Source organism: Enhydra lutris, unplaced genomic scaffold (assembly GCF_002288905.1).
Source record: "Enhydra lutris kenyoni isolate GAN:26980312 unplaced genomic scaffold, ASM228890v2 scaffoldscaffold54, whole genome shotgun sequence".
Taxonomy (NCBI): domain Eukaryota; kingdom Metazoa; phylum Chordata; class Mammalia; order Carnivora; family Mustelidae; genus Enhydra; species Enhydra lutris.
Genome location: NW_019154138.1, coordinates 6,409,997 through 6,428,051, shown reverse-complemented (window position 1 = coordinate 6,428,051; position 18,055 = coordinate 6,409,997). Strand labels below are relative to the sequence as shown.

The 18,055-nt window shown below is 39.8% G+C and overlaps 1 protein-coding gene across 2 annotated transcripts in view; it reads left to right on the top strand.

Annotated features, from left to right (window-relative positions):
* LOC111157365 (RPGRIP1 like) overlaps positions 1 to 17,387 on the top strand; it is a 93,963-nt gene extending 76,576 nt beyond the window's left edge. For both annotated transcript variants that reach the window (XM_022518714.1, XM_022518713.1), the window contains 4 exons: positions 419 to 602; positions 7,757 to 7,841; positions 13,551 to 13,684; positions 15,876 to 17,387. In XM_022518714.1, the coding sequence (XP_022374422.1) occupies positions 419 to 602; positions 7,757 to 7,841; positions 13,551 to 13,684; positions 15,876 to 16,021 (549 nt within the window). In that variant the 3' untranslated portion in view covers positions 16,022 to 17,387. The remainder of the gene's footprint in view (positions 1 to 418; positions 603 to 7,756; positions 7,842 to 13,550; positions 13,685 to 15,875) is intronic.
* The last annotated feature ends 668 nt before the right edge of the window (positions 17,388 to 18,055 follow it).

Here is an 18,055-nt window from a genome sequence, read left to right as displayed (position 1 = left end):
AACTTTCTCAGGTACTGTAGATTAAATAAAAGCAGTGATAAACATGTACTTCATTACATAGTTTGAAATAAGGCCAACTGATACTTGTCATTCTGAGAGCAATCGGAGATGAAGATCTCATAATCTTCCCCCCTGATAGACTACTAGTGGGGTATTTATAGCCTCAAATGTAAATCAGGAGACTCTTGCCATGACACTGTTAACTTCAAACCCTGGGGCATTAGAATCTCATTCTCTCTCTCTCTGTCGTGAATAATCTATCATGTGTAACTATACAGTAGTGTACAATGCGTTCCAAAAAAGAAACCCATTGGCCTTCATGTTTTATTTAAAATTGGTAGTGAAAAAGAGTAAAGGGGGTTTTGCTCATTTGTTTTATGTTTCTTTGTTGGTTTTTTTGTTTTTGCTCTTTAAACAGCCATCAGAAAAAATTCAGATTGAGATCATAGCTCTAAGCCTTAATGATTCCCGAGTAACTGCAGACGACACTATCCAGCGGCTGTTCGTGGAATGCAGATTCTGCAGTCTTCCTGCTGAAGAGACACCTGTGTCACTTCCAAAACCCAAGAGTGGGCAGTGGGTCTACTATAATTATAGCAATGGTATGTATGGCTCCTTTATAATTCAGACTTTCATTTTTGTCTTATCTGTGAAGGTAGTTGCAGGAACAAGGAGAAAGTGTAATTCTCTGATGTTCACATAAAGTCATGGAAGTCTCATCAGAATGGATTAATAAATAAAATAAAGTCAAACCTGTAGCATAAGGATTAAATTTCAAATTTGAATTGAAATTAACTCTTCAAATTAACTTTGAAGTAATACTAAAGAGAAAACAAAAACAGTAGAAAAACAATGTCTGTAGACGTTCCTGCTATATTATAGTATCAATAGAAAAATGTCACCTGGGTCTACAACTGAACTGAATCAAAAAGTATAATATTTCACAGGGGAAAAAAGTACTACTAGCTTTTTTATCATATGATTCAAACCATTCAGTGGCCTAATATTTCTACCTTTCTGGTCAATGTCATCACATGGATGTTTTTACAGTATACATATATCTCTCTCCTAGTGTCTGTATGTTCAGTATTTTAGTTGAGTGATATACATTCTTAGAATACCTTTTCATGATTTAGCCCACACATGCACTGATAGCTCCAGGCAGGTTTTCTCTTTGAGGGCTTTATCTATCAGCTAGTTGACATCTAAGGCAGACCCAACTGGTACCCTGTAAATTCTTCGATCAGCCAACTTTAAGATGTTTTAAATAATAGTATATATCAGTGTATAATTAAAGAGGAGTAAAAATAATCATATCAAGCTGACATGACCCTATGTTAAAAGCCTTAGGGCTTACTAAGTTCTAAAGCCATATATTAAAACAAACCATAAAGATAGAGTATTGCATTATCTTTAGCAAAACAGGCCATTTTATGCTAGTTGAACACTAATATTTTTCTCTCACCAGTTTTATAATTGTATTTTAATCAGTATATGTAATCATGCTATTGACTGTATACATATCATGCTACTGATTGATCATGCATAAGTATACAAATGCTCATGGTTACTTGTGTGTGTGCGTGTGTGTGTTTTATTTTTGGAAGTGTGGTCATAGCTTGAGACAATAATTATGAGTATCCAGAAATCTGTTCTAGTCTTCCCTGTATCCACAGTTCTTATTAGTTATATGAACTTGGGCAAGATGTTTAAATTTCATGGTATCCTGTTACCTTTTCTATTGAATAAGGGGTTCTCTTAGATCCCCTCCAGCTCAAATTCTATAATTCTATAATGACAGGTTGAGAAATCACAGGGGAAATAAATAGTGTGGTCAGGACAAGAATCTGATTCCTTCTTCCACTGACCTGATATAACAGAAACATTTCCAAAAATATTTTTTCAAGCTTCCTAGAGATTTTTTACCTGCAAAGTTTCAGAAAAGTAAACCATGTCAAAATATTATTAGTAATGGAAGAACTGATTAGACAACTAATTGTAATGAAGATACCCAAGCAAAGAGACAACCTTTTCTGGCTTTTGTATTATTCTTTTTAAAGGTCAGCAGTAGAATGCTTGGTTAGACTGACAACAAAAGAGCTTTTAGAAATCGTACATTGAGAAATTTGGCCCGCTGCACAACAGATTGTTTTTATTTGCATAAGAAGCGATGCAAATCATTCTGGGGTTGCAACCTGTTAACACGTCCTCAAGTGTCCTGCATTTTGTAACATTCATTCTCAGGCTTTGGGAGGGCTTTTTATTAGTTGGTTGGCATTGACTCAGGTATATTTTTTTCCTTTTACTGCAAGATACCTTCCTACCTAATTGGCATTTTAAGAGCTGCTTATGTTTCTAATGAATAATTAGTCATCTGAATGCAACAAGAAAACTAATAATTTATTAGAAGTGAATTCCGTAGAAATGTTTACTATACCTTTTCTCAGCTTCTCTTCCTACCTATTGAGATTTGACTATGATAATTTTAAAGACTAATTGAAAAGAATTGTAAGGATATTTAAATCCCCTCCTGGTGGGAAGGGAGAGAAATATATATTATACTTCCAAGCAAAATAATGCTGTTTTTATCTATTATATCTGAAAAAATGTAGTCTTAGGTCCTCAGCAAATTTGAGAAGTAAGATTAACCTTGTAGGAGGCTTTATTTTATTTTTCACTTAATTATGACATAGTAAAAATGTTTATTTTTAAATAATTGGATTTACCTCACCTTCAGTGCAGTAGAATCTCCTTGAATCTTTGGTTAATAAGTAACTATCTCATCTAATTATTGTAATAATTTGCCATTCACTTGTGACTTGATGTAAAAGGTCACTATAATGTAGACTTACATCTTCCAAATCTTATTAAATGTCAATGAAAGTAATTTTATTTCCAAACTGACTTTTTAATTCAGATGGAAAATCTAAAGGACAATTAGTACATGCTATCTTCTATTTGAACACCATACCAGTTGAGAGGTTGATGGAACCTCACAATGATTTTTACCCTGCATTATGGCTTGAATCCTTTCAAAAGGGATTTGTATCCTGAGGCCTAAATTAGGTACATAAAAAGAGAGGTTTAGTCTAGTGATTCCCACAGTTATTTATAGCCTGATTCAGTCTTTATTAAGAGATGTTAATACCAGTTTCACTTACACAAAAAATATATCTTCTTAAGGCTGGAAATGCTGGGGGGGAAAAAAGGTTGAATTCACTTGCGAGACATTTGTAGCATGAACAAAACATTTGTATTTTATCGGGCCTGAAAATTTTGCTCAGAGAATGCTGAGAAAGCAAGAAAATAGTTTGGAAAAAATAAGATTAATGGTAGGTTTGAAGAATGTTGTCTGGGCTGAATAAAGCCTTCTAGGGAATTGACAGTGGGAAGAAAAAGATTAATGAAATCGTCCAAAGTTTTTATGAGACTTATACAGTTCTGGGTCCTTAGTCTCTGAGCACTGAACAGTCTATGTTTTGAAACAAAGTTCAATTCGGAAGATGAAAACAATGCAGAATGTACCTTTTGTCACTAATAGGAAGAGAAATTTGGCAAAGATAAGGATTAGGGGAATGATGACACTCCAACACAAAAAGTTTTCTGAGATTTAAGTTTATCAACCCTTTGTAATTAAGCCATCTCCATTTCTTCTGCTGAATGACACTGACAAAGAATGTAAGGATTTTTCCAAACTGCAGAAGTGATAGGTTTTTAGTGGTACACAATTCAACATCAGCTTGTGTTTTTGGACTACTACTTTGTACCTTTTTTGAGTTATCTGTTTTCAGTAAGTTTTGTCTAAATCTAGCGAGTCCTAAACAATTGTCATTTCTAATGAGAATAAAAGATGAATAGCTTAATTTTTAGAGAGTTCTGATATTCAAATCACCAGAATTGTCTTTTAAAAGATCTATTTGAAGTTTTGAAACTGTAGGTTTTGTTTTTAACTGTCTAGTTCCAGAACATCAAATGGATGTCCTTAGGACTGTGATCTAGAGGTGGCCCCAGTGTCCTGATTCTCACATGTTCAACACAAAAGTGTTCACTGGTTGTTGATCCTACTCAAAAATTATGCAAAGGGATGTTGAGCTACACAGTGGTTCTCAGTGTGTGACATCCTGATCAGGAGCAGCAGTAGCTGCTGTGAGGATTAAAAATGCACATTCTCAGGCCCTAACCCAAACCTGCTGAATTGGAAACTCAGGGTGAGCTCATTAATGTGCATTCTAACCAGCCCTCCCAGGGATGCAGGCGCACATTAAGATGCCTGTATTCTAGGCATTTTTTATGCAAGCAGGAGAGCTGGACTTCACATTTGGTGTACGTTTGGAGAAGTAAGCTGATGGGTAAGGAGCTTGAGTTTTTTCAGAAAGGAATTTTAAAAAGTGTTCAGCCCGAGAGAGTTGTTGAAGGCACCTGGACCAGCTGTACCCAAGCAAGATCCCTTTGTGAAAGAGTGAAAGGAGGATCAGGTGGCTTCCCTTGATACGGGTATAGAGCTTTCTCTCTCACTCCCATCTGTGCTGACGATATGGTTGCAGCTTAAACATCAGGAAAAGTTTTGGCTTCATATGGAGGAAGGAGAAGTTCTAGCACGGAGGTTAGGAAGGTAGGCTCTGGAGGCAGATTTTGCTGGATTCAGAGGCTGGTTCTACCCCTTTCTCAATAGGTGAGCTTGGGCAAATTATTTACCTTCTTTGGGTCTATTTAATCATCTGTCAAATGTGGGACAGCATGGTTCTTAACACATGTGATTGCCATAAGAAAAGTATTGAGTGTAGTACTTAGTACTACTTAGTGTACTTAGTGTAGTACTTAGCACATAAATATCACTCGCTAAACGATGGTTGTCTCTATTTGTATCATTGTTAAGAGAACTGGAAATACAGTGTGCTGGCCAACTACAAGAAGCAGAAGCAGAAGGTGGCCCAACTAGACCACCAATTTCAGTGAAAAAGATGTTTTTTTAAAAAAAAATTTTTTTTACCAATTTCAGTGAAAAAGATGTTTTTTTAAAAAAAATTTAAACAAAGAATTGCCATATGGTACAGCAGTTCTACTTCTGTATACTTACCCAAACGAGTTGAAAGCAAGCACTCTGACAGATGCTTGAATACCCGTGTTCATAGCAGCATTATTTACATCATTTACAAGAGCCAAAAGGTGTTAACAACCTAAACAACTCAAATGTCCATCAGCAGATGAATGGATAAACACAATCTGTATATCCAAACGGAACATTATCCAGTCTTAAAAAGGAGTGAAATTCAGACACATGCCAAGGATGAACCTGGAAAAACATTATGCTAAGTGAAATAAGCCAGTCACAAAGGGACAGATATCGTATGGTTCTGCTTAATAAGAGGTACCTAGAAGTGTACCTAGAAGAGTCCGGTTCATAGAGACCAAAAGTGGAATAGAGGTTACCAGGGCCTGGGGGATCCTGAGAGAGAGTTTTAGTTTGGGATGAAAAAAAAGCTCTGGAGCTGGATGGTAGTTATGGTTGTACAACAGTATGAATGTAATGTCACTGAACATATGCTTAAAAATGGTTAAAATGATGAATTTTACAGCCACATTAAAAAATTAAATTAATATGATCAAATCTTAAAAAAATGAAAAAAATTATTTTCAAGCTATTGAGAGTTGTCAGAACTGGCCTAATTTATTTGGAAAACTATCTGCATGCTGGACTTTGAATTCAGTCTTTTTTGTTTTTAATCACTGAGATAACTCATGTCTTCAAATAATGTGGAACACTAAAGTTAACAAGACTCTACTGTGTATTTGAGAGTTGCTAAGAGCGGGTCTTTAAAAAGTTCTTACCAGAAGAAGAAAAAAATGTGTGACTCAGTGAGGTAATGGATATTAACTAAACTTATTTTGGTAATCATTTTGTAATATGTACATATTACATATCATATACATATCATATCATTATGTTATACACCGAAAATTAATACAATGTTTTAAGTCAATTTTATCGCAGTAAAACTAGGGGGGAAATTATCCAAAAAATTATCACACACAAAAAAAATCATACTGTAGACCATGATGACCATTAAGCTTTAGAACTCTGAAGTCAAAGGGATATGCTCAACCGCATTTTGAATTGGTGATTAACAACAAAACCAAAAAAAAATTTCCATTTGGCTTGGTGTACTGGTGGCCAAAATGAGTCCAGTCTCCCAGCATTAGTGGAACTCATCTCTTAGAAAACCTTTTTAGCATTGATAAGCAAAGCACTATACTTACAAAATACTCTGAACCTTTTGTCTTTTTTGACTCCTATAAATCTCAGTAACCTGTATAATTAGTCACATTTACTGTTACTGCATCATGGGAACAGCAGCAACCTAAGAGCCACTGTGTGACCTTGGTTCTCACTTCTCTTAAGCCCACGCCTAGACAGACACCGATGTGTCTCCCACCCTGCGTGCCTAACTCCGTGCGCAGCATGTCAGCTGAGCCAAATGATTAAATGAATTGTATCATCATTTGAGATTGGACTAAAATGGTCCAGGGAAACATTCTCAGGATGAAATATGTTCATTCCCAGCGGAGTCTGGCTTTGGAATTGTCACGGTATCTTTCACCCTTCGTGTATTTTTGATCAGGGATAGTCTCTAAATTGAGGTCTGGTCACAGGGGACACTTTACCTCCAAAATGCCATCTGAAAAAGAAATGTCTCCAGAAGCTAAGGCTTGCTGAATGGTTGCTGAGCTGAGAAAAAGTAATCAGGTTGAAAATTGGTGTTTGCTGTCTGAGATGCCATTTTCCCAAAGGGCAGGCACTTATGTACAGTTTCCAGTGTTCGTCGCCCTCTTCCTGGTGGGACTTTAGATCAGCTATCTCAACTCCTATTTCGGCCTAGTAAAGTCTGGCCACATTCCTGCATGCCAACGTGAGCCTTTTTTTTTTTTTTTTTTAAGGTTTATTTATTTAGAGAGAGAGTGCATGCAGGTGTGAGCAGGGTTGGGACAGAGGGAGAGAGAGAGAGAGAGAATCCCCAAGCAGACTCCCCACTGAGTGCAGAGCCTGACGCAGGGCTCCATCCCATGACCCTGAGATCATGACCTGAGCCCAAACCAAAGGTCAGATGATTAACCAACTGAGCCACCCCAGCGCCCCCCCCCCCGCCCCCAACACGCACCGTTAAAAACCAAAGACGAACTTCTTGCCCTGAAAACCCTCTCTCTCTTTTCCTTCATTTCCCTCCGGTCCCCCTGCCACCCCAACACCAGCACACATCAGCCTATGGATTTCCTCAACCCAATACACCAGATGCTTCTTTTATTGCATGTTGTGGCAGGAAAGAAGGATTAAATTACTGAGGCTGTCAGGAAGGACAAGCTCTCTGCCATACATTATCATTATCACTCGCATCCTGGGCGAGAGAAAATGCAGTAAATCCCTCAAATACAAAGCAATAAAGACCGCTGGCTTTTACTGTCATGACTGCCAGTGTCTTTAACAGGCAGTGACAGCAATGTGGCACTCTTAGATGTTGCTTGTATCCTTTCTGACAGCGTGCACACAAACCCGCCCGTGACATGACATTAGATCACATGACTGCTCAGATTTGATTCTGGTTTCCAGAGCTGCTTTCTTTTCCCGGGCATACAAGTGAGGTGGCATGGCTTGTGTCTCTAAAAACAGGTTTTTATACAAATACAGAATGGTACTAATGTAGCATATTCCTGAGTGACTTCTTTCTGGGGAGTTTTTTTTTTTTTTTTTTTTTTGGTACAGTGATCTACGCGGATAAAGAGAACAACCAAGCAAAGAGAGACATCTTAAAAGCAATACTGCTGAAACAAGAGCTGCCTTACAGAAGGTACATTTAAGCACTCTACGTTATTGGATGGTTCCTGTAAAGCAGGTCTCCGTAGCGCGGTGTGGTGCAAGAAAGCTCAAGAAGCGGAATCAGAACCCCTGACTTCTCTGATTCACCCTGTGTCCTGGGATGAGTGTGTTTCCTCTCGGTTTCTTTCTTCCTAGAAACAGAGTAGCCCTGCATACCGTGCGGAGCAACTGTAAAGATCTGACAGGGCTTTGCAAACCAAAACACCGTATGGTGTTTATCTAGTATCCCTTTAGAGTTCAAGTTCAAGTTTAACTGTAAAGAGCATGACACAGTTGCTAGGAGGGCGCCCTCTGGAGCCACGTGGCTTGAGCACAGATTCTTGTTTCATCACTTACAAGCTGACCTGGGACAAGCACCCTCCGCCTCATGTTCTTCATCCGGAAAATGGAGATGATACCAGATAGGGTGGTCGAGAGGCTTCAGGGAGATGATAGAGGTGGAATGGCTAGAATAGGACATGACACAAGAGTATGCAGTAAGTATTCCTGGTCATCGATGTAAGTAGTAGCAGCAATGTCAATATTATTACATGTACTAGCTCATCAGCCTTCTAGACTCATTTTACTTTACTATCATTGTTTAATTATTCATCATTTCATGTTATTTTTAATGCCTTTTTTTTTTTTCCCCAAATCTGAACAGAAGATTTTGGATTCTGGTTCGGTAGAGAAATGATACCCCTGTAAGAAGGAAAATCCCTGGTCTTAGTAACTTCCTGCTTTCGTGCGAGCTCCCAAGTGTACAGTTTTGAGGAGTTTTGTAAGGTGCTGCCCATCAGCCCATTTGCTGGCTCTCCTCCCATGGCCAGAGCGGGCCCTTTATCTCTCTGTCGTCGTCTTCTCCTTGCCTTTGTGGCCCACAGATGACACTCCTAGTGCCTCCAAAGTAGAGCTCACCCCTGCTCATCGTAGAAAGAGGCTCAAGTTCTCCCCTTTCTTAGAGGGCATGAAGGGAAGGTTAAAGACATTCTATTTTTCTTTTTTTTTTTCTTTAAGTTTTTATTTTTGAGTAACCTCTCTACCCAGCATGGGGCTCAGACTCACAACCCTGAGACCAAGAGGCGCATGCTCCACCGACCGAGCCAGCCAGGTGCCCCAAGACATTCTGTTTCTCTTTTTTCTTTTTTTTTTTTTTTTTTTTTTTTTTGACATTCTGTTTTTCAAAAGAGCTTGCAAACTAGCATTTGATCTTCCATTTCAAGAAAGGAGACTGGGATTCTTAGCTCTTAGGATCTGAGAGTAGCTTTTTCATTAACTCCTTAAAATACATATATCAATTCTTTGGACCTCAGTTCTGAAGAAATTATGCTAAAAACCTTGTTAATGAGGCCGACGTTCTGTCTTGCCCAGCATGGTAGATAATCATTCAGGTTTTACTTCAGGACTTTGTATAGTTGAGCTTCTTTCAAGGCCTCCTCAATGCCATCAGAGTTCCAGGGCTGTCCCAGGTCACAAGTGCTTACACAGCACTGACCATGTCATCTGCCCTTCTGTGGCCAACAGGCTGGGTCGTTACTGTCCGGGACTGAGCTCTGTTTCCATGGGCAAGCGCTGGGCTGGACTTCTCAGTCTTCACAGTCTGATTGTCTACCTGTGTGTTCACTTTGTTTCTGGAAGGTTAGAACATATTGTAAGTAGCACTCCTCATCAGGGAAGAGCAATTTTGTTTCCTCAGAAGTGGCTATTTTTAAAAAAGACATTCTGCGTTAAACGTAGACCTGCCTTTCCTCAGAAGACCTACTTCCTTGTAGCAAAATTGCTTTAAAATTTCTTTAAAAGTCCACAGTAAATGTAATGACTTCCACTGACCCATCCTTGTTTCTCTAAAAATCTCTAAATGACCCCCAGAGACACAAATGTTCATGTCATTTTGAGAAAAACCAAAAGAGGCAGCAGAGGCACAGAGTGACGACAAGGGATGGGGGCTGAGTACATGCCCAGAGCGCTCCAGTGCCTGCCACTGACCACGCCACTGCCCACTGTGGCAGGAATGGGGCCATCACAGGATAGAATGGGCCCGCCTTCTTTTCTCCCTGACAGTATCATTTTCTTCAGGAGAAAGGGAGTGTTTATATTTACATGTTCCCACAGCCGAAAGACAGTCGTTACTCCCATGGGTATCCTCATATTTTGCAAAAACTTACAGGTTACGTCACATGGTTTAAAGTACCTGCTAGTTTATAAGAACTCATGTTCTCAGGCAGCAGCCCTCTTGAATACTGGAGACAGCTTACAAGGCACAGTTAGAGAAGTTGGCCAGTCTTTCCTGACGTGCGTGCATTTATGTACATCGTATAACGAATTACCTGCAGTACCTTTGCGCCTGGCCCTGCCTATATTTGCGAGTATACAAGTGTCACCTTCAAAGGGAGGTAACTCCTTGAAGCAGGACTTAAACAAAAAATTATTTGAAGTCATCATGTTGACACTGACTTAAGGTTCTTTTTTGGTTTCCTTTCTTCTCTTTAACCTGTGCTGTTGAGCAGCTCCACCATAACCATCAGCATTCCAGTAGGTAAAACTCAGAGGTAACCCTTAGGGTCGTCTTCTATCCTGTTTTATATGAAAAGAAATTATTCCAGAGAATCAATAATGTTGAACGATATAGGGAGTTTTAGTGCTCTCTGATTTCCTAGATAGCAGCAGGTGACATTTGACGTCTGGATCTTGATGCCCAGCCCAGGGCCTGCCTCCTCCAGCAGACCTGCTTCAAATGAGCCAGGCTTCAACAAGAAGCCTTCGTGTAGTGGTTCAACAATCTTTATGATCCCCTACGTAAGTATCGGGAGCAAAATGCTTGGCAAGGCGGTGTCCCTGCACTTCCGGGCGTCTCCAGCCCGCTGAGGATGACAGACAGCAACAAGCAAACAAATAAACCAATTACACTTTACAGTAAGTGCTAAGAGAAAGGTTAAAACAAGTTGCTCACATAGAAAGTAACAGTGACAGCGAGTCTGAGGAGAGGACAGTAAGCTGGATAGTGAGGGGACGAGAGGACCCAGTCCGATCATGAACTGCACAAAGAAGATCTTCTCTGGCAGAGGGAACCAAGGGCCTGCAGGAAAACATAGAGGTCTCTGTCTAGGACCCAGCAAGGGAGGTCAGCAAGGGGAGAGTTCTGCAGGAGGGAGAGGGGAGAAGGGGAGGCAGGAGCATCTCCCAGAGGTCCTTCCAGTCCCACCTCCCTGTGGGTGTTTGACATCTACGCTGCGTGTCTGCCCCGATCCTCCAAGTAGCCTGGAAGCCTCTTCAGGACACGGAACAAGCAAGATTTCCGCCTCTTTGTTTGGCAGGCTTACAGGTGAAACACAACATCTTGTGTGCTGTTGAGCCTAAGCCAAACTGTAGCTTTCAGATTATTTGAACGTACATTCTTCCCTTTTTAGCTTAACTTCATAATTTCTTAATTTCGTATTTGACATCTCATTTTGCTCTCCATAGAATTTAAAGCTAGGAGTACTGAATATTGGTTTCTAACCCTTTCCTTGGCATTTAGAAGGGCTTTTTTCCCCCCTTTTTGTCTCAGAATTCTCATATGTTCAGTGGAGGTAATGGACTGCATTTGTAAAGTGATAGAGATATGATCCTTAAATGTGACACGTTATAGGAGGAGAACACTTAACAATATTAGTATGATCTGCCTAGCCTCTAGCTTTTCTGTAAGTCTTGTGGATGTAAAATGTGCATCAGATATCACTTGTAATTCCTACTCTTCCAAGCATATTCATTTTAGGACAATTACTTTCATCACCATTCTTATTTAACTGACTGATACAGTCATTGTATAATTTGGCAATCACAGTTTTCAATTGAAACAAGTCTTCCCCATGTCTTCTTTTTCTCTTCTGTTAGAAATGTAGACGCTTAAGCAGCTCTACCTAGATTAAAAATCATAGTAATAAAAGAGCAAACATTCCCTCGATGTTTACCATGTTCCGGGCACTGTTTATATGTATCATCTCATTTGATGCCCAAAAGAGCCCTTCCCGTTCTACAGATAAGAACAGAGAGGTTTAGGGGCTGAGCCTGGGTGGCTCAGTCGGTGAAGCAACTGCCTTCAGCTCAGGTCATGATCCCAGAGTCCTGAGATCGAGTCCCACATTGGGTTCCCTGCTCGGCAGGGAGCCTGCTTCTTCCTCTGGCCTCTCCCCTCTCATGTTCTCTCTTTCCCATTCTCACGTTCTCTCTCAAATAAATAATTAAAATCTTAAAAAAAAAAAAAAAAGAACAGAGAGGCTTAGTAATGTGTCTAACATTATACAGCTAATAGTGGGATAGCTAAATTTGAACTCACAATGGATGCCCTTTAACCACTCCATCTTAATCCCTTTGTTTAATGCATCATGTAAAATAGTCATCCACTTACAAATCAGGATCTGTATTCTTCACAATTATTGTGTGAGTAAGTGTTGCCTGTGGTTTCAGGGGAAGGGATTTCTATTTTCTGTTTTTGGGGGTTTTTTTTAAGATTTTATTTCATTTTTTCATCAGAGAGAGAGAGCACAAGCAGGGGGAGTGGCAGACAGAAAGAGAAGCAGGCTCTCCGCTGAGCAGGGAGCCCGATGCAGGGCTTGGTCCCAGAACCCTGGGATCATGACTGAGCCAAAAGCAGACACTTAAACCAGCTGAGCCACCCAGGCATCCTGGGATTTCTATTTTCTAATCAAAGTTTATTGCTGGCTAAAAACAGGGTCTCAGTAAAGGAATGAAATGTCAAATGCTTACTTTCAGCAAATTAGTTAAAAATACTATCATGTTTACCTGTAAGTATTTGGAAAGGATTTTATTTGCACGTATTGCTCAAGGCATGATTTCTCTGAGACTTAGATTTTCATCTCAAAATGTGATCTAAGAAACAAGTTTCTTGTTTGGTTTCTGATTTGGGATGGCTACATTTTGAAAATGGTTAAAATGGTAGTTTACAAGTATCCATGGTTTAAGCTCCGTTGCCAAGACATATCAAAAGAGTACTTAACTGTAAATTCCTGTCATTTGGTCAATCCAAGTGTGTTTGGCCTCAGCACAAGCCACTAATTCAAATCAGTTCCATCGGAACCCTACAATTATGTCTAAAAGTAAAATAAAATTTGGATGCTAGGATTGTAAGTTAAAAGATTGCTGAAGTAGTACAAACATTCCATGTAGCTGTTGGGCAGAGCGACAGTATTTATCTAATGTGACTCAGAATGTTACTGGGGAGCATGGTCCCTGCATTCCAGAGAACGCAGAGAGTTGGATAAATTGCTTGGTAGCCACTCTGAAGTTGTACATTTCTGTAGAAAATGTTGCATTTCTTTTGAAAATGGTGCCCTGATCTCCATAGTCTTTATTCACTTGATCCTTTTAGCCTTAAAATTCGATGTGTCACAATACGATCAGATAGTGTGTATTAGAACATATGGTTCTTCTCTTTGCCTAGTAATTTTCTCAGATTCTAGAGTTAAATGTTAATCAGCGCTCAGAAAAGTGGATTTATGTTCATTTGAAGGCTCGGCGTGCTATAATAATTCTAGTAGTTCATGCAATAACTTATCTAACCTCATATAATTTGCTTTTTATTGGAATAATTGGAAACTTCGAGATTTCATACTTTGTGATAAAACCCCATTTGGGAGTTGTGTTTCATGGTGATTTTTCCTCACTTTGTGGGGATTTTCTGTTTTTTTTCTTCCCTTCTCAGTGTCCGCTTCACTGTGGTCAGTGACCCTCCAGAGGATGAACAGGATCTGGAGTGCGAGGACATTGGCATTGCTAACATTGACCTCGCTGACATGTTTCAGGAAGGGAGAGACATCATCGAGCAAAATATCGATGGTATGAGTGAAAGTATTGCTCAATTTGTACAACAAATGCTGAAATCCAAATTCTTTATTAAAACCTTCTTTTTTGCTGGCTGCAGAGACGTTGAGTCCCACATTGGTTGACTCCTTTGTAACTCCAGCTTTTTTTTTTTTTTTTTTTGAAGCCGGAAGCTTTTCACTCCCTCCCTCCCTTGCCCTCTCCCTCTGCCTTTCTTTCAATCAACAGAAATTTTAAAATAATTAATTGCACTTCACAAGGAATTGTTCATTTTGTTAGTATTGGGGATGAGTGTGTGACAAAAATGTGGCCATTGGATTTTTTTTTTTAATGTTGTTTGTGGAAACTTCGTGCTGTCAAGCCTTATTTCAGCCCAGGCATGTTATTCTGAGTCCTCAATATGGTGTCTTTTGTAAGGCTTCTCTTTAATTCAGTGTTACAATCCAGTGATACAGCCACTGCAAATGACTCCAAGTCATAATGGTCACTTACTTCCTAGCAGGATTCGGAGAGGAGCAAAGGATTTCTGACAAAATGTACTCTCCTGGATTGTCGCCTCAAAGGCATGAGTCCCATCAGGGCTTAGTTTCTACCCTCCAGATTCTCATCAAACATACTTGGAACATGCTCAAGGAATTGTGCTTTATGAATCAGCCATTTAACAGTCATAATGAGGGGGGCACCTGGCTGGCTCAGTGGGTTAAAGCCTCTGCCTTCGGCTCAGGTCATGATCCCAGGGTCCTGGGATCAAGCCCTGCATCGGGCTCTCTGCTCAGCAGGGAGCCTGCTTCCTCCTCTCTCTCTGCCTGTCTCTCTGCCTACTTGTGATCTCTGTCTGTCAAGTAAATAAATAAAATCTTTAAAAAAAAAACCACAGTCCTGATGAGGATAGCCAGGGCTGTACACGGTAAATGTACAGATGAGGCTGAGTCCTAGTCACATTTGCCAAGTGAGCAGAGTATCTCCAGTAGGTAGACTGTACACGGCTGATTTCCTCAGCTGTTCGTGCATCCAGTGAACACTTATGTGAGCACTTCTTAAGTGCCAGACGCTGTTCCCCCACAGTTCAGCTGCGGTTCCCGTGTCAAGCTCTCTGTCCTGTATATGTGTTACCTGCTCACAGGTCGGCATCAAGCCAGATGATTAACCAAACTGGAAACCTATCCTGGGAAATCTTTCTAAACTACCCATATCTAGCTACGTGACAGTTTGTCACAGCTTTGGCACAGAAAAAGAGGAGAGGATTATTAACCTAATATTAACCTAAACCCTCCGAAAGACAACCAGAACCAAGAAAACGTGAGAAAAGCGATGAAAATGTTCTAGGCTTTATGTTCTTCAGCTTTTCTCCCGTTCGTTCTGGTTAGCAGCCCATCTTCCCATTCTGAGAATCCACGTGTGGCCACACTAATCTGTCCCAACAGCTCCTGTGGCCGTGTTTTGAAGGAGAGTCAAAAAAAAAACACTCGGGTGTCAGGTCAGGATTTTAGTGCTGTGTTCTGTGACAGACAGAGCAGTGAGGAGTCCCAAAGAAGAGGTGTAAGGAAACTCGGGAATGAGCTGGGAAACCCCTGGTGCCCCATGACTTCCCTGCCTGCTCAGGTCTCCACCCAAGTATACCCAGTTTGTATACCCAGTTATGTTTAAAGATTTCCTTAAAAAAAAAATGGGGAATTGTCCTATCTTATCCCTTCTAGACTTTATTTCTTCTAACTTAGAAATTCTAAGCCTGTGTGGGACTCGTCATCCTACAGCCTTGCCACGAGGAGCGAGCAGGAGTCTTAACTCCACAGGCAATAAGTATGCGCACACGTGATAGACCTGAAATGTGTATCTTCCTACATGCAGGACAGGCTTTAATTTACAGATTTCTTTTTTTTTTTTTTTAAGATTTTATTTATTTATTTGAGAGAGATCACAAGTAGGCAGAGAGACAAGAAGACAGTGGGGGGAAGCAGGCCCCCGCTGAGCAGGGAGCCCGATGCGGGGCTCAAGCCCAGGACCCTGAGACCATGACCTGAGCCAAAGGCAGAGGCTTAACCCACTGAGCCACCCAGGCGCCCCTAATTTACAGATTTCTGAGGTGCCAGTGAACTTTGGACTTTTAAAGAGCCATCTTCGTGTTTGCAATTCCCATTTCAGGTAGTCTATCTAAAGAAAAATCTGTTGAATGACAGTAACACTTTTCGGCCATTTTTCTCCCCAGTCTTCGATGCACGGGGAGGTGGTGGACCTATCGGCAAGCTCAGGGTAACCGTCGAAGCACTCCATGCCCTCCGGTCTGTCTACGAGCAACACAGAGATGACTTGGAGGCTGAAAGAAGGTGTTCCAGAGGCATGTCCTGCTCCTGAGTAAACGCTCACATGAAAGCTCTGAGAAGAGATTTCTGTAATTACTCTGGTGTATATAATCTATAATTCATGGGACGCAGGGAGGGGAAGCCCTGGGTTTGTAGTGGTCAAGTTTTGTATACTTTTCCATCTGTTTATTTTTCTATTCCCTCCTTCCCATGACTGCCACCCCTCAGGACTTCAGTTCTCCACCATGGGCAGTACCTCAATAATTTATACCTACATGATAGCATGAGAAAGCCTATTTGCATTTTCAACACTTTCGTATGAAGAACTGACATGCTAGTCCCATTTTTATTTTTAATAAGCAAAAAGGATAAATCTTAGAAAACCTATGAAAAGAAATACTTTTATGTTATCCCTAATCGTCCCACTAAATGGAATGCCTATGATTAGCCTCATTAAGAATTTTATACTGTGAAGATTTTATTAGAAGCAATATATGAAAATTACTTGGATTAATGTGTTAATCTTCCTCTTTAAAATGCTAATATCCATTTTATGCACATTAAAGCTCAGTATGCATTTTCTTTGATGCATGCAGTTTCTATCAATTAAATATAAAGAATGAGACTTGGCACCAACTTATTAAATTACTGCAAGTTTTTGGTTTTCTTTCTTAAAAGTCACACTTCTTCCTATTTGTATGATTTTTATGGATCTGTAGTGGTGATATGGGATCCAGGGATGTGTGTGTATAAAGAGGGGATAGACAGGTACATGTATGTATATACATGAAATTCATGTTTTGAAAACTTAGCTTATGATACAGAAAGAAATTATTAAAAGTATGGCTCAAATTCTGATATGCTTAGTTAGACCTGAAAGGAATATCTTTTTTTTATCATTTTTTAAATTTACATCAAGCTTTGTACAATGGTGGGGTGTATCTGGATAACCAGATCCTCGAAAAGCAGCTCAGAAAGTTAATTTTCTAGCTTTTACCCAATCTCACTGAAGGATTTAATTGATATTTTTAATGGAGCTGTGAATCAATGCTGCAAAGGAATTGTCTCTGGAGGTCTAGGATATAATGCATTTCATTTTTTAATTTACTTTTTTATTTGTCATTTTCTTCAAAGGATTTTTATAGGCTGTGGGTTTTCACTGTTTGCAAACAGGCTATGTTCCTTCTTAAGCATATGTAAAGTATTCAGGGAGATAAGTAATTTATTAAAATCTACCTAATTTGCCGTGATATATTAAATCTCTGCTTCAGTGATCACAGACCATTTCATTTAGAGAATTAGGCATTCCCTCTTTGTGTGATTAAAGCTCTGGAAAATGAGTTCTTTGCTCCTATTTGTGAACATTCAAAGCCTGCTAATGGCAAGAAGATGGAATAGATTATGAGACAATTCATTACAGTTCAACAGAAAAAAAAAAAAGCAGCTATAATGCAAAAATGCAAGTATGAATATCTGCATATAGTTTGAACCATCTGTGCTCTAATGGCTTCAATAATGACTCTCGTCTTTAGGAGGCTTTGAAATGACATCCGTACAATATTAATTTGTTGATATACATTGTGGGACCAGTAGAGTACGATCTGACCACAGAAATCTATAAATTCTGTCTCTACCATTGGGCCTCCCTGTCTGGGGCCTGCCATCTCCAAGAAGAATCTTGCTCTCATCAAACTCTGCAAATCTTCATCATAACTCATTCCTCTGGAACCTTCTAGAGACCACAAACATCTGCAGACTAAACCTCTCCAATCCTAGTAAACAGCCACATGTTTGTTGTCACTTCAGCTGGCTCTGAGCTCATCTTTTTGGCCTCACTTTCTAGCTTTCTTTGGCTTCATGCAGTTACGGTGTCATTAAGGACCATAATATTCCCTGCAGTAATTTAAAACAGCCGAATTATACCCTGGGGTTAACTGAGTGGTTTTTGAGACATTTATTGTGGTATTCTCCCAGGAGGTTTGTATTATTGTTTTAAAACGTTACATCCCAAACTAAATACCCTTTCTGCAGGGAAAAGAACCGGATTGCACTGACTTCTTATGATCTTTAAGTAGAGAGGGGGAGT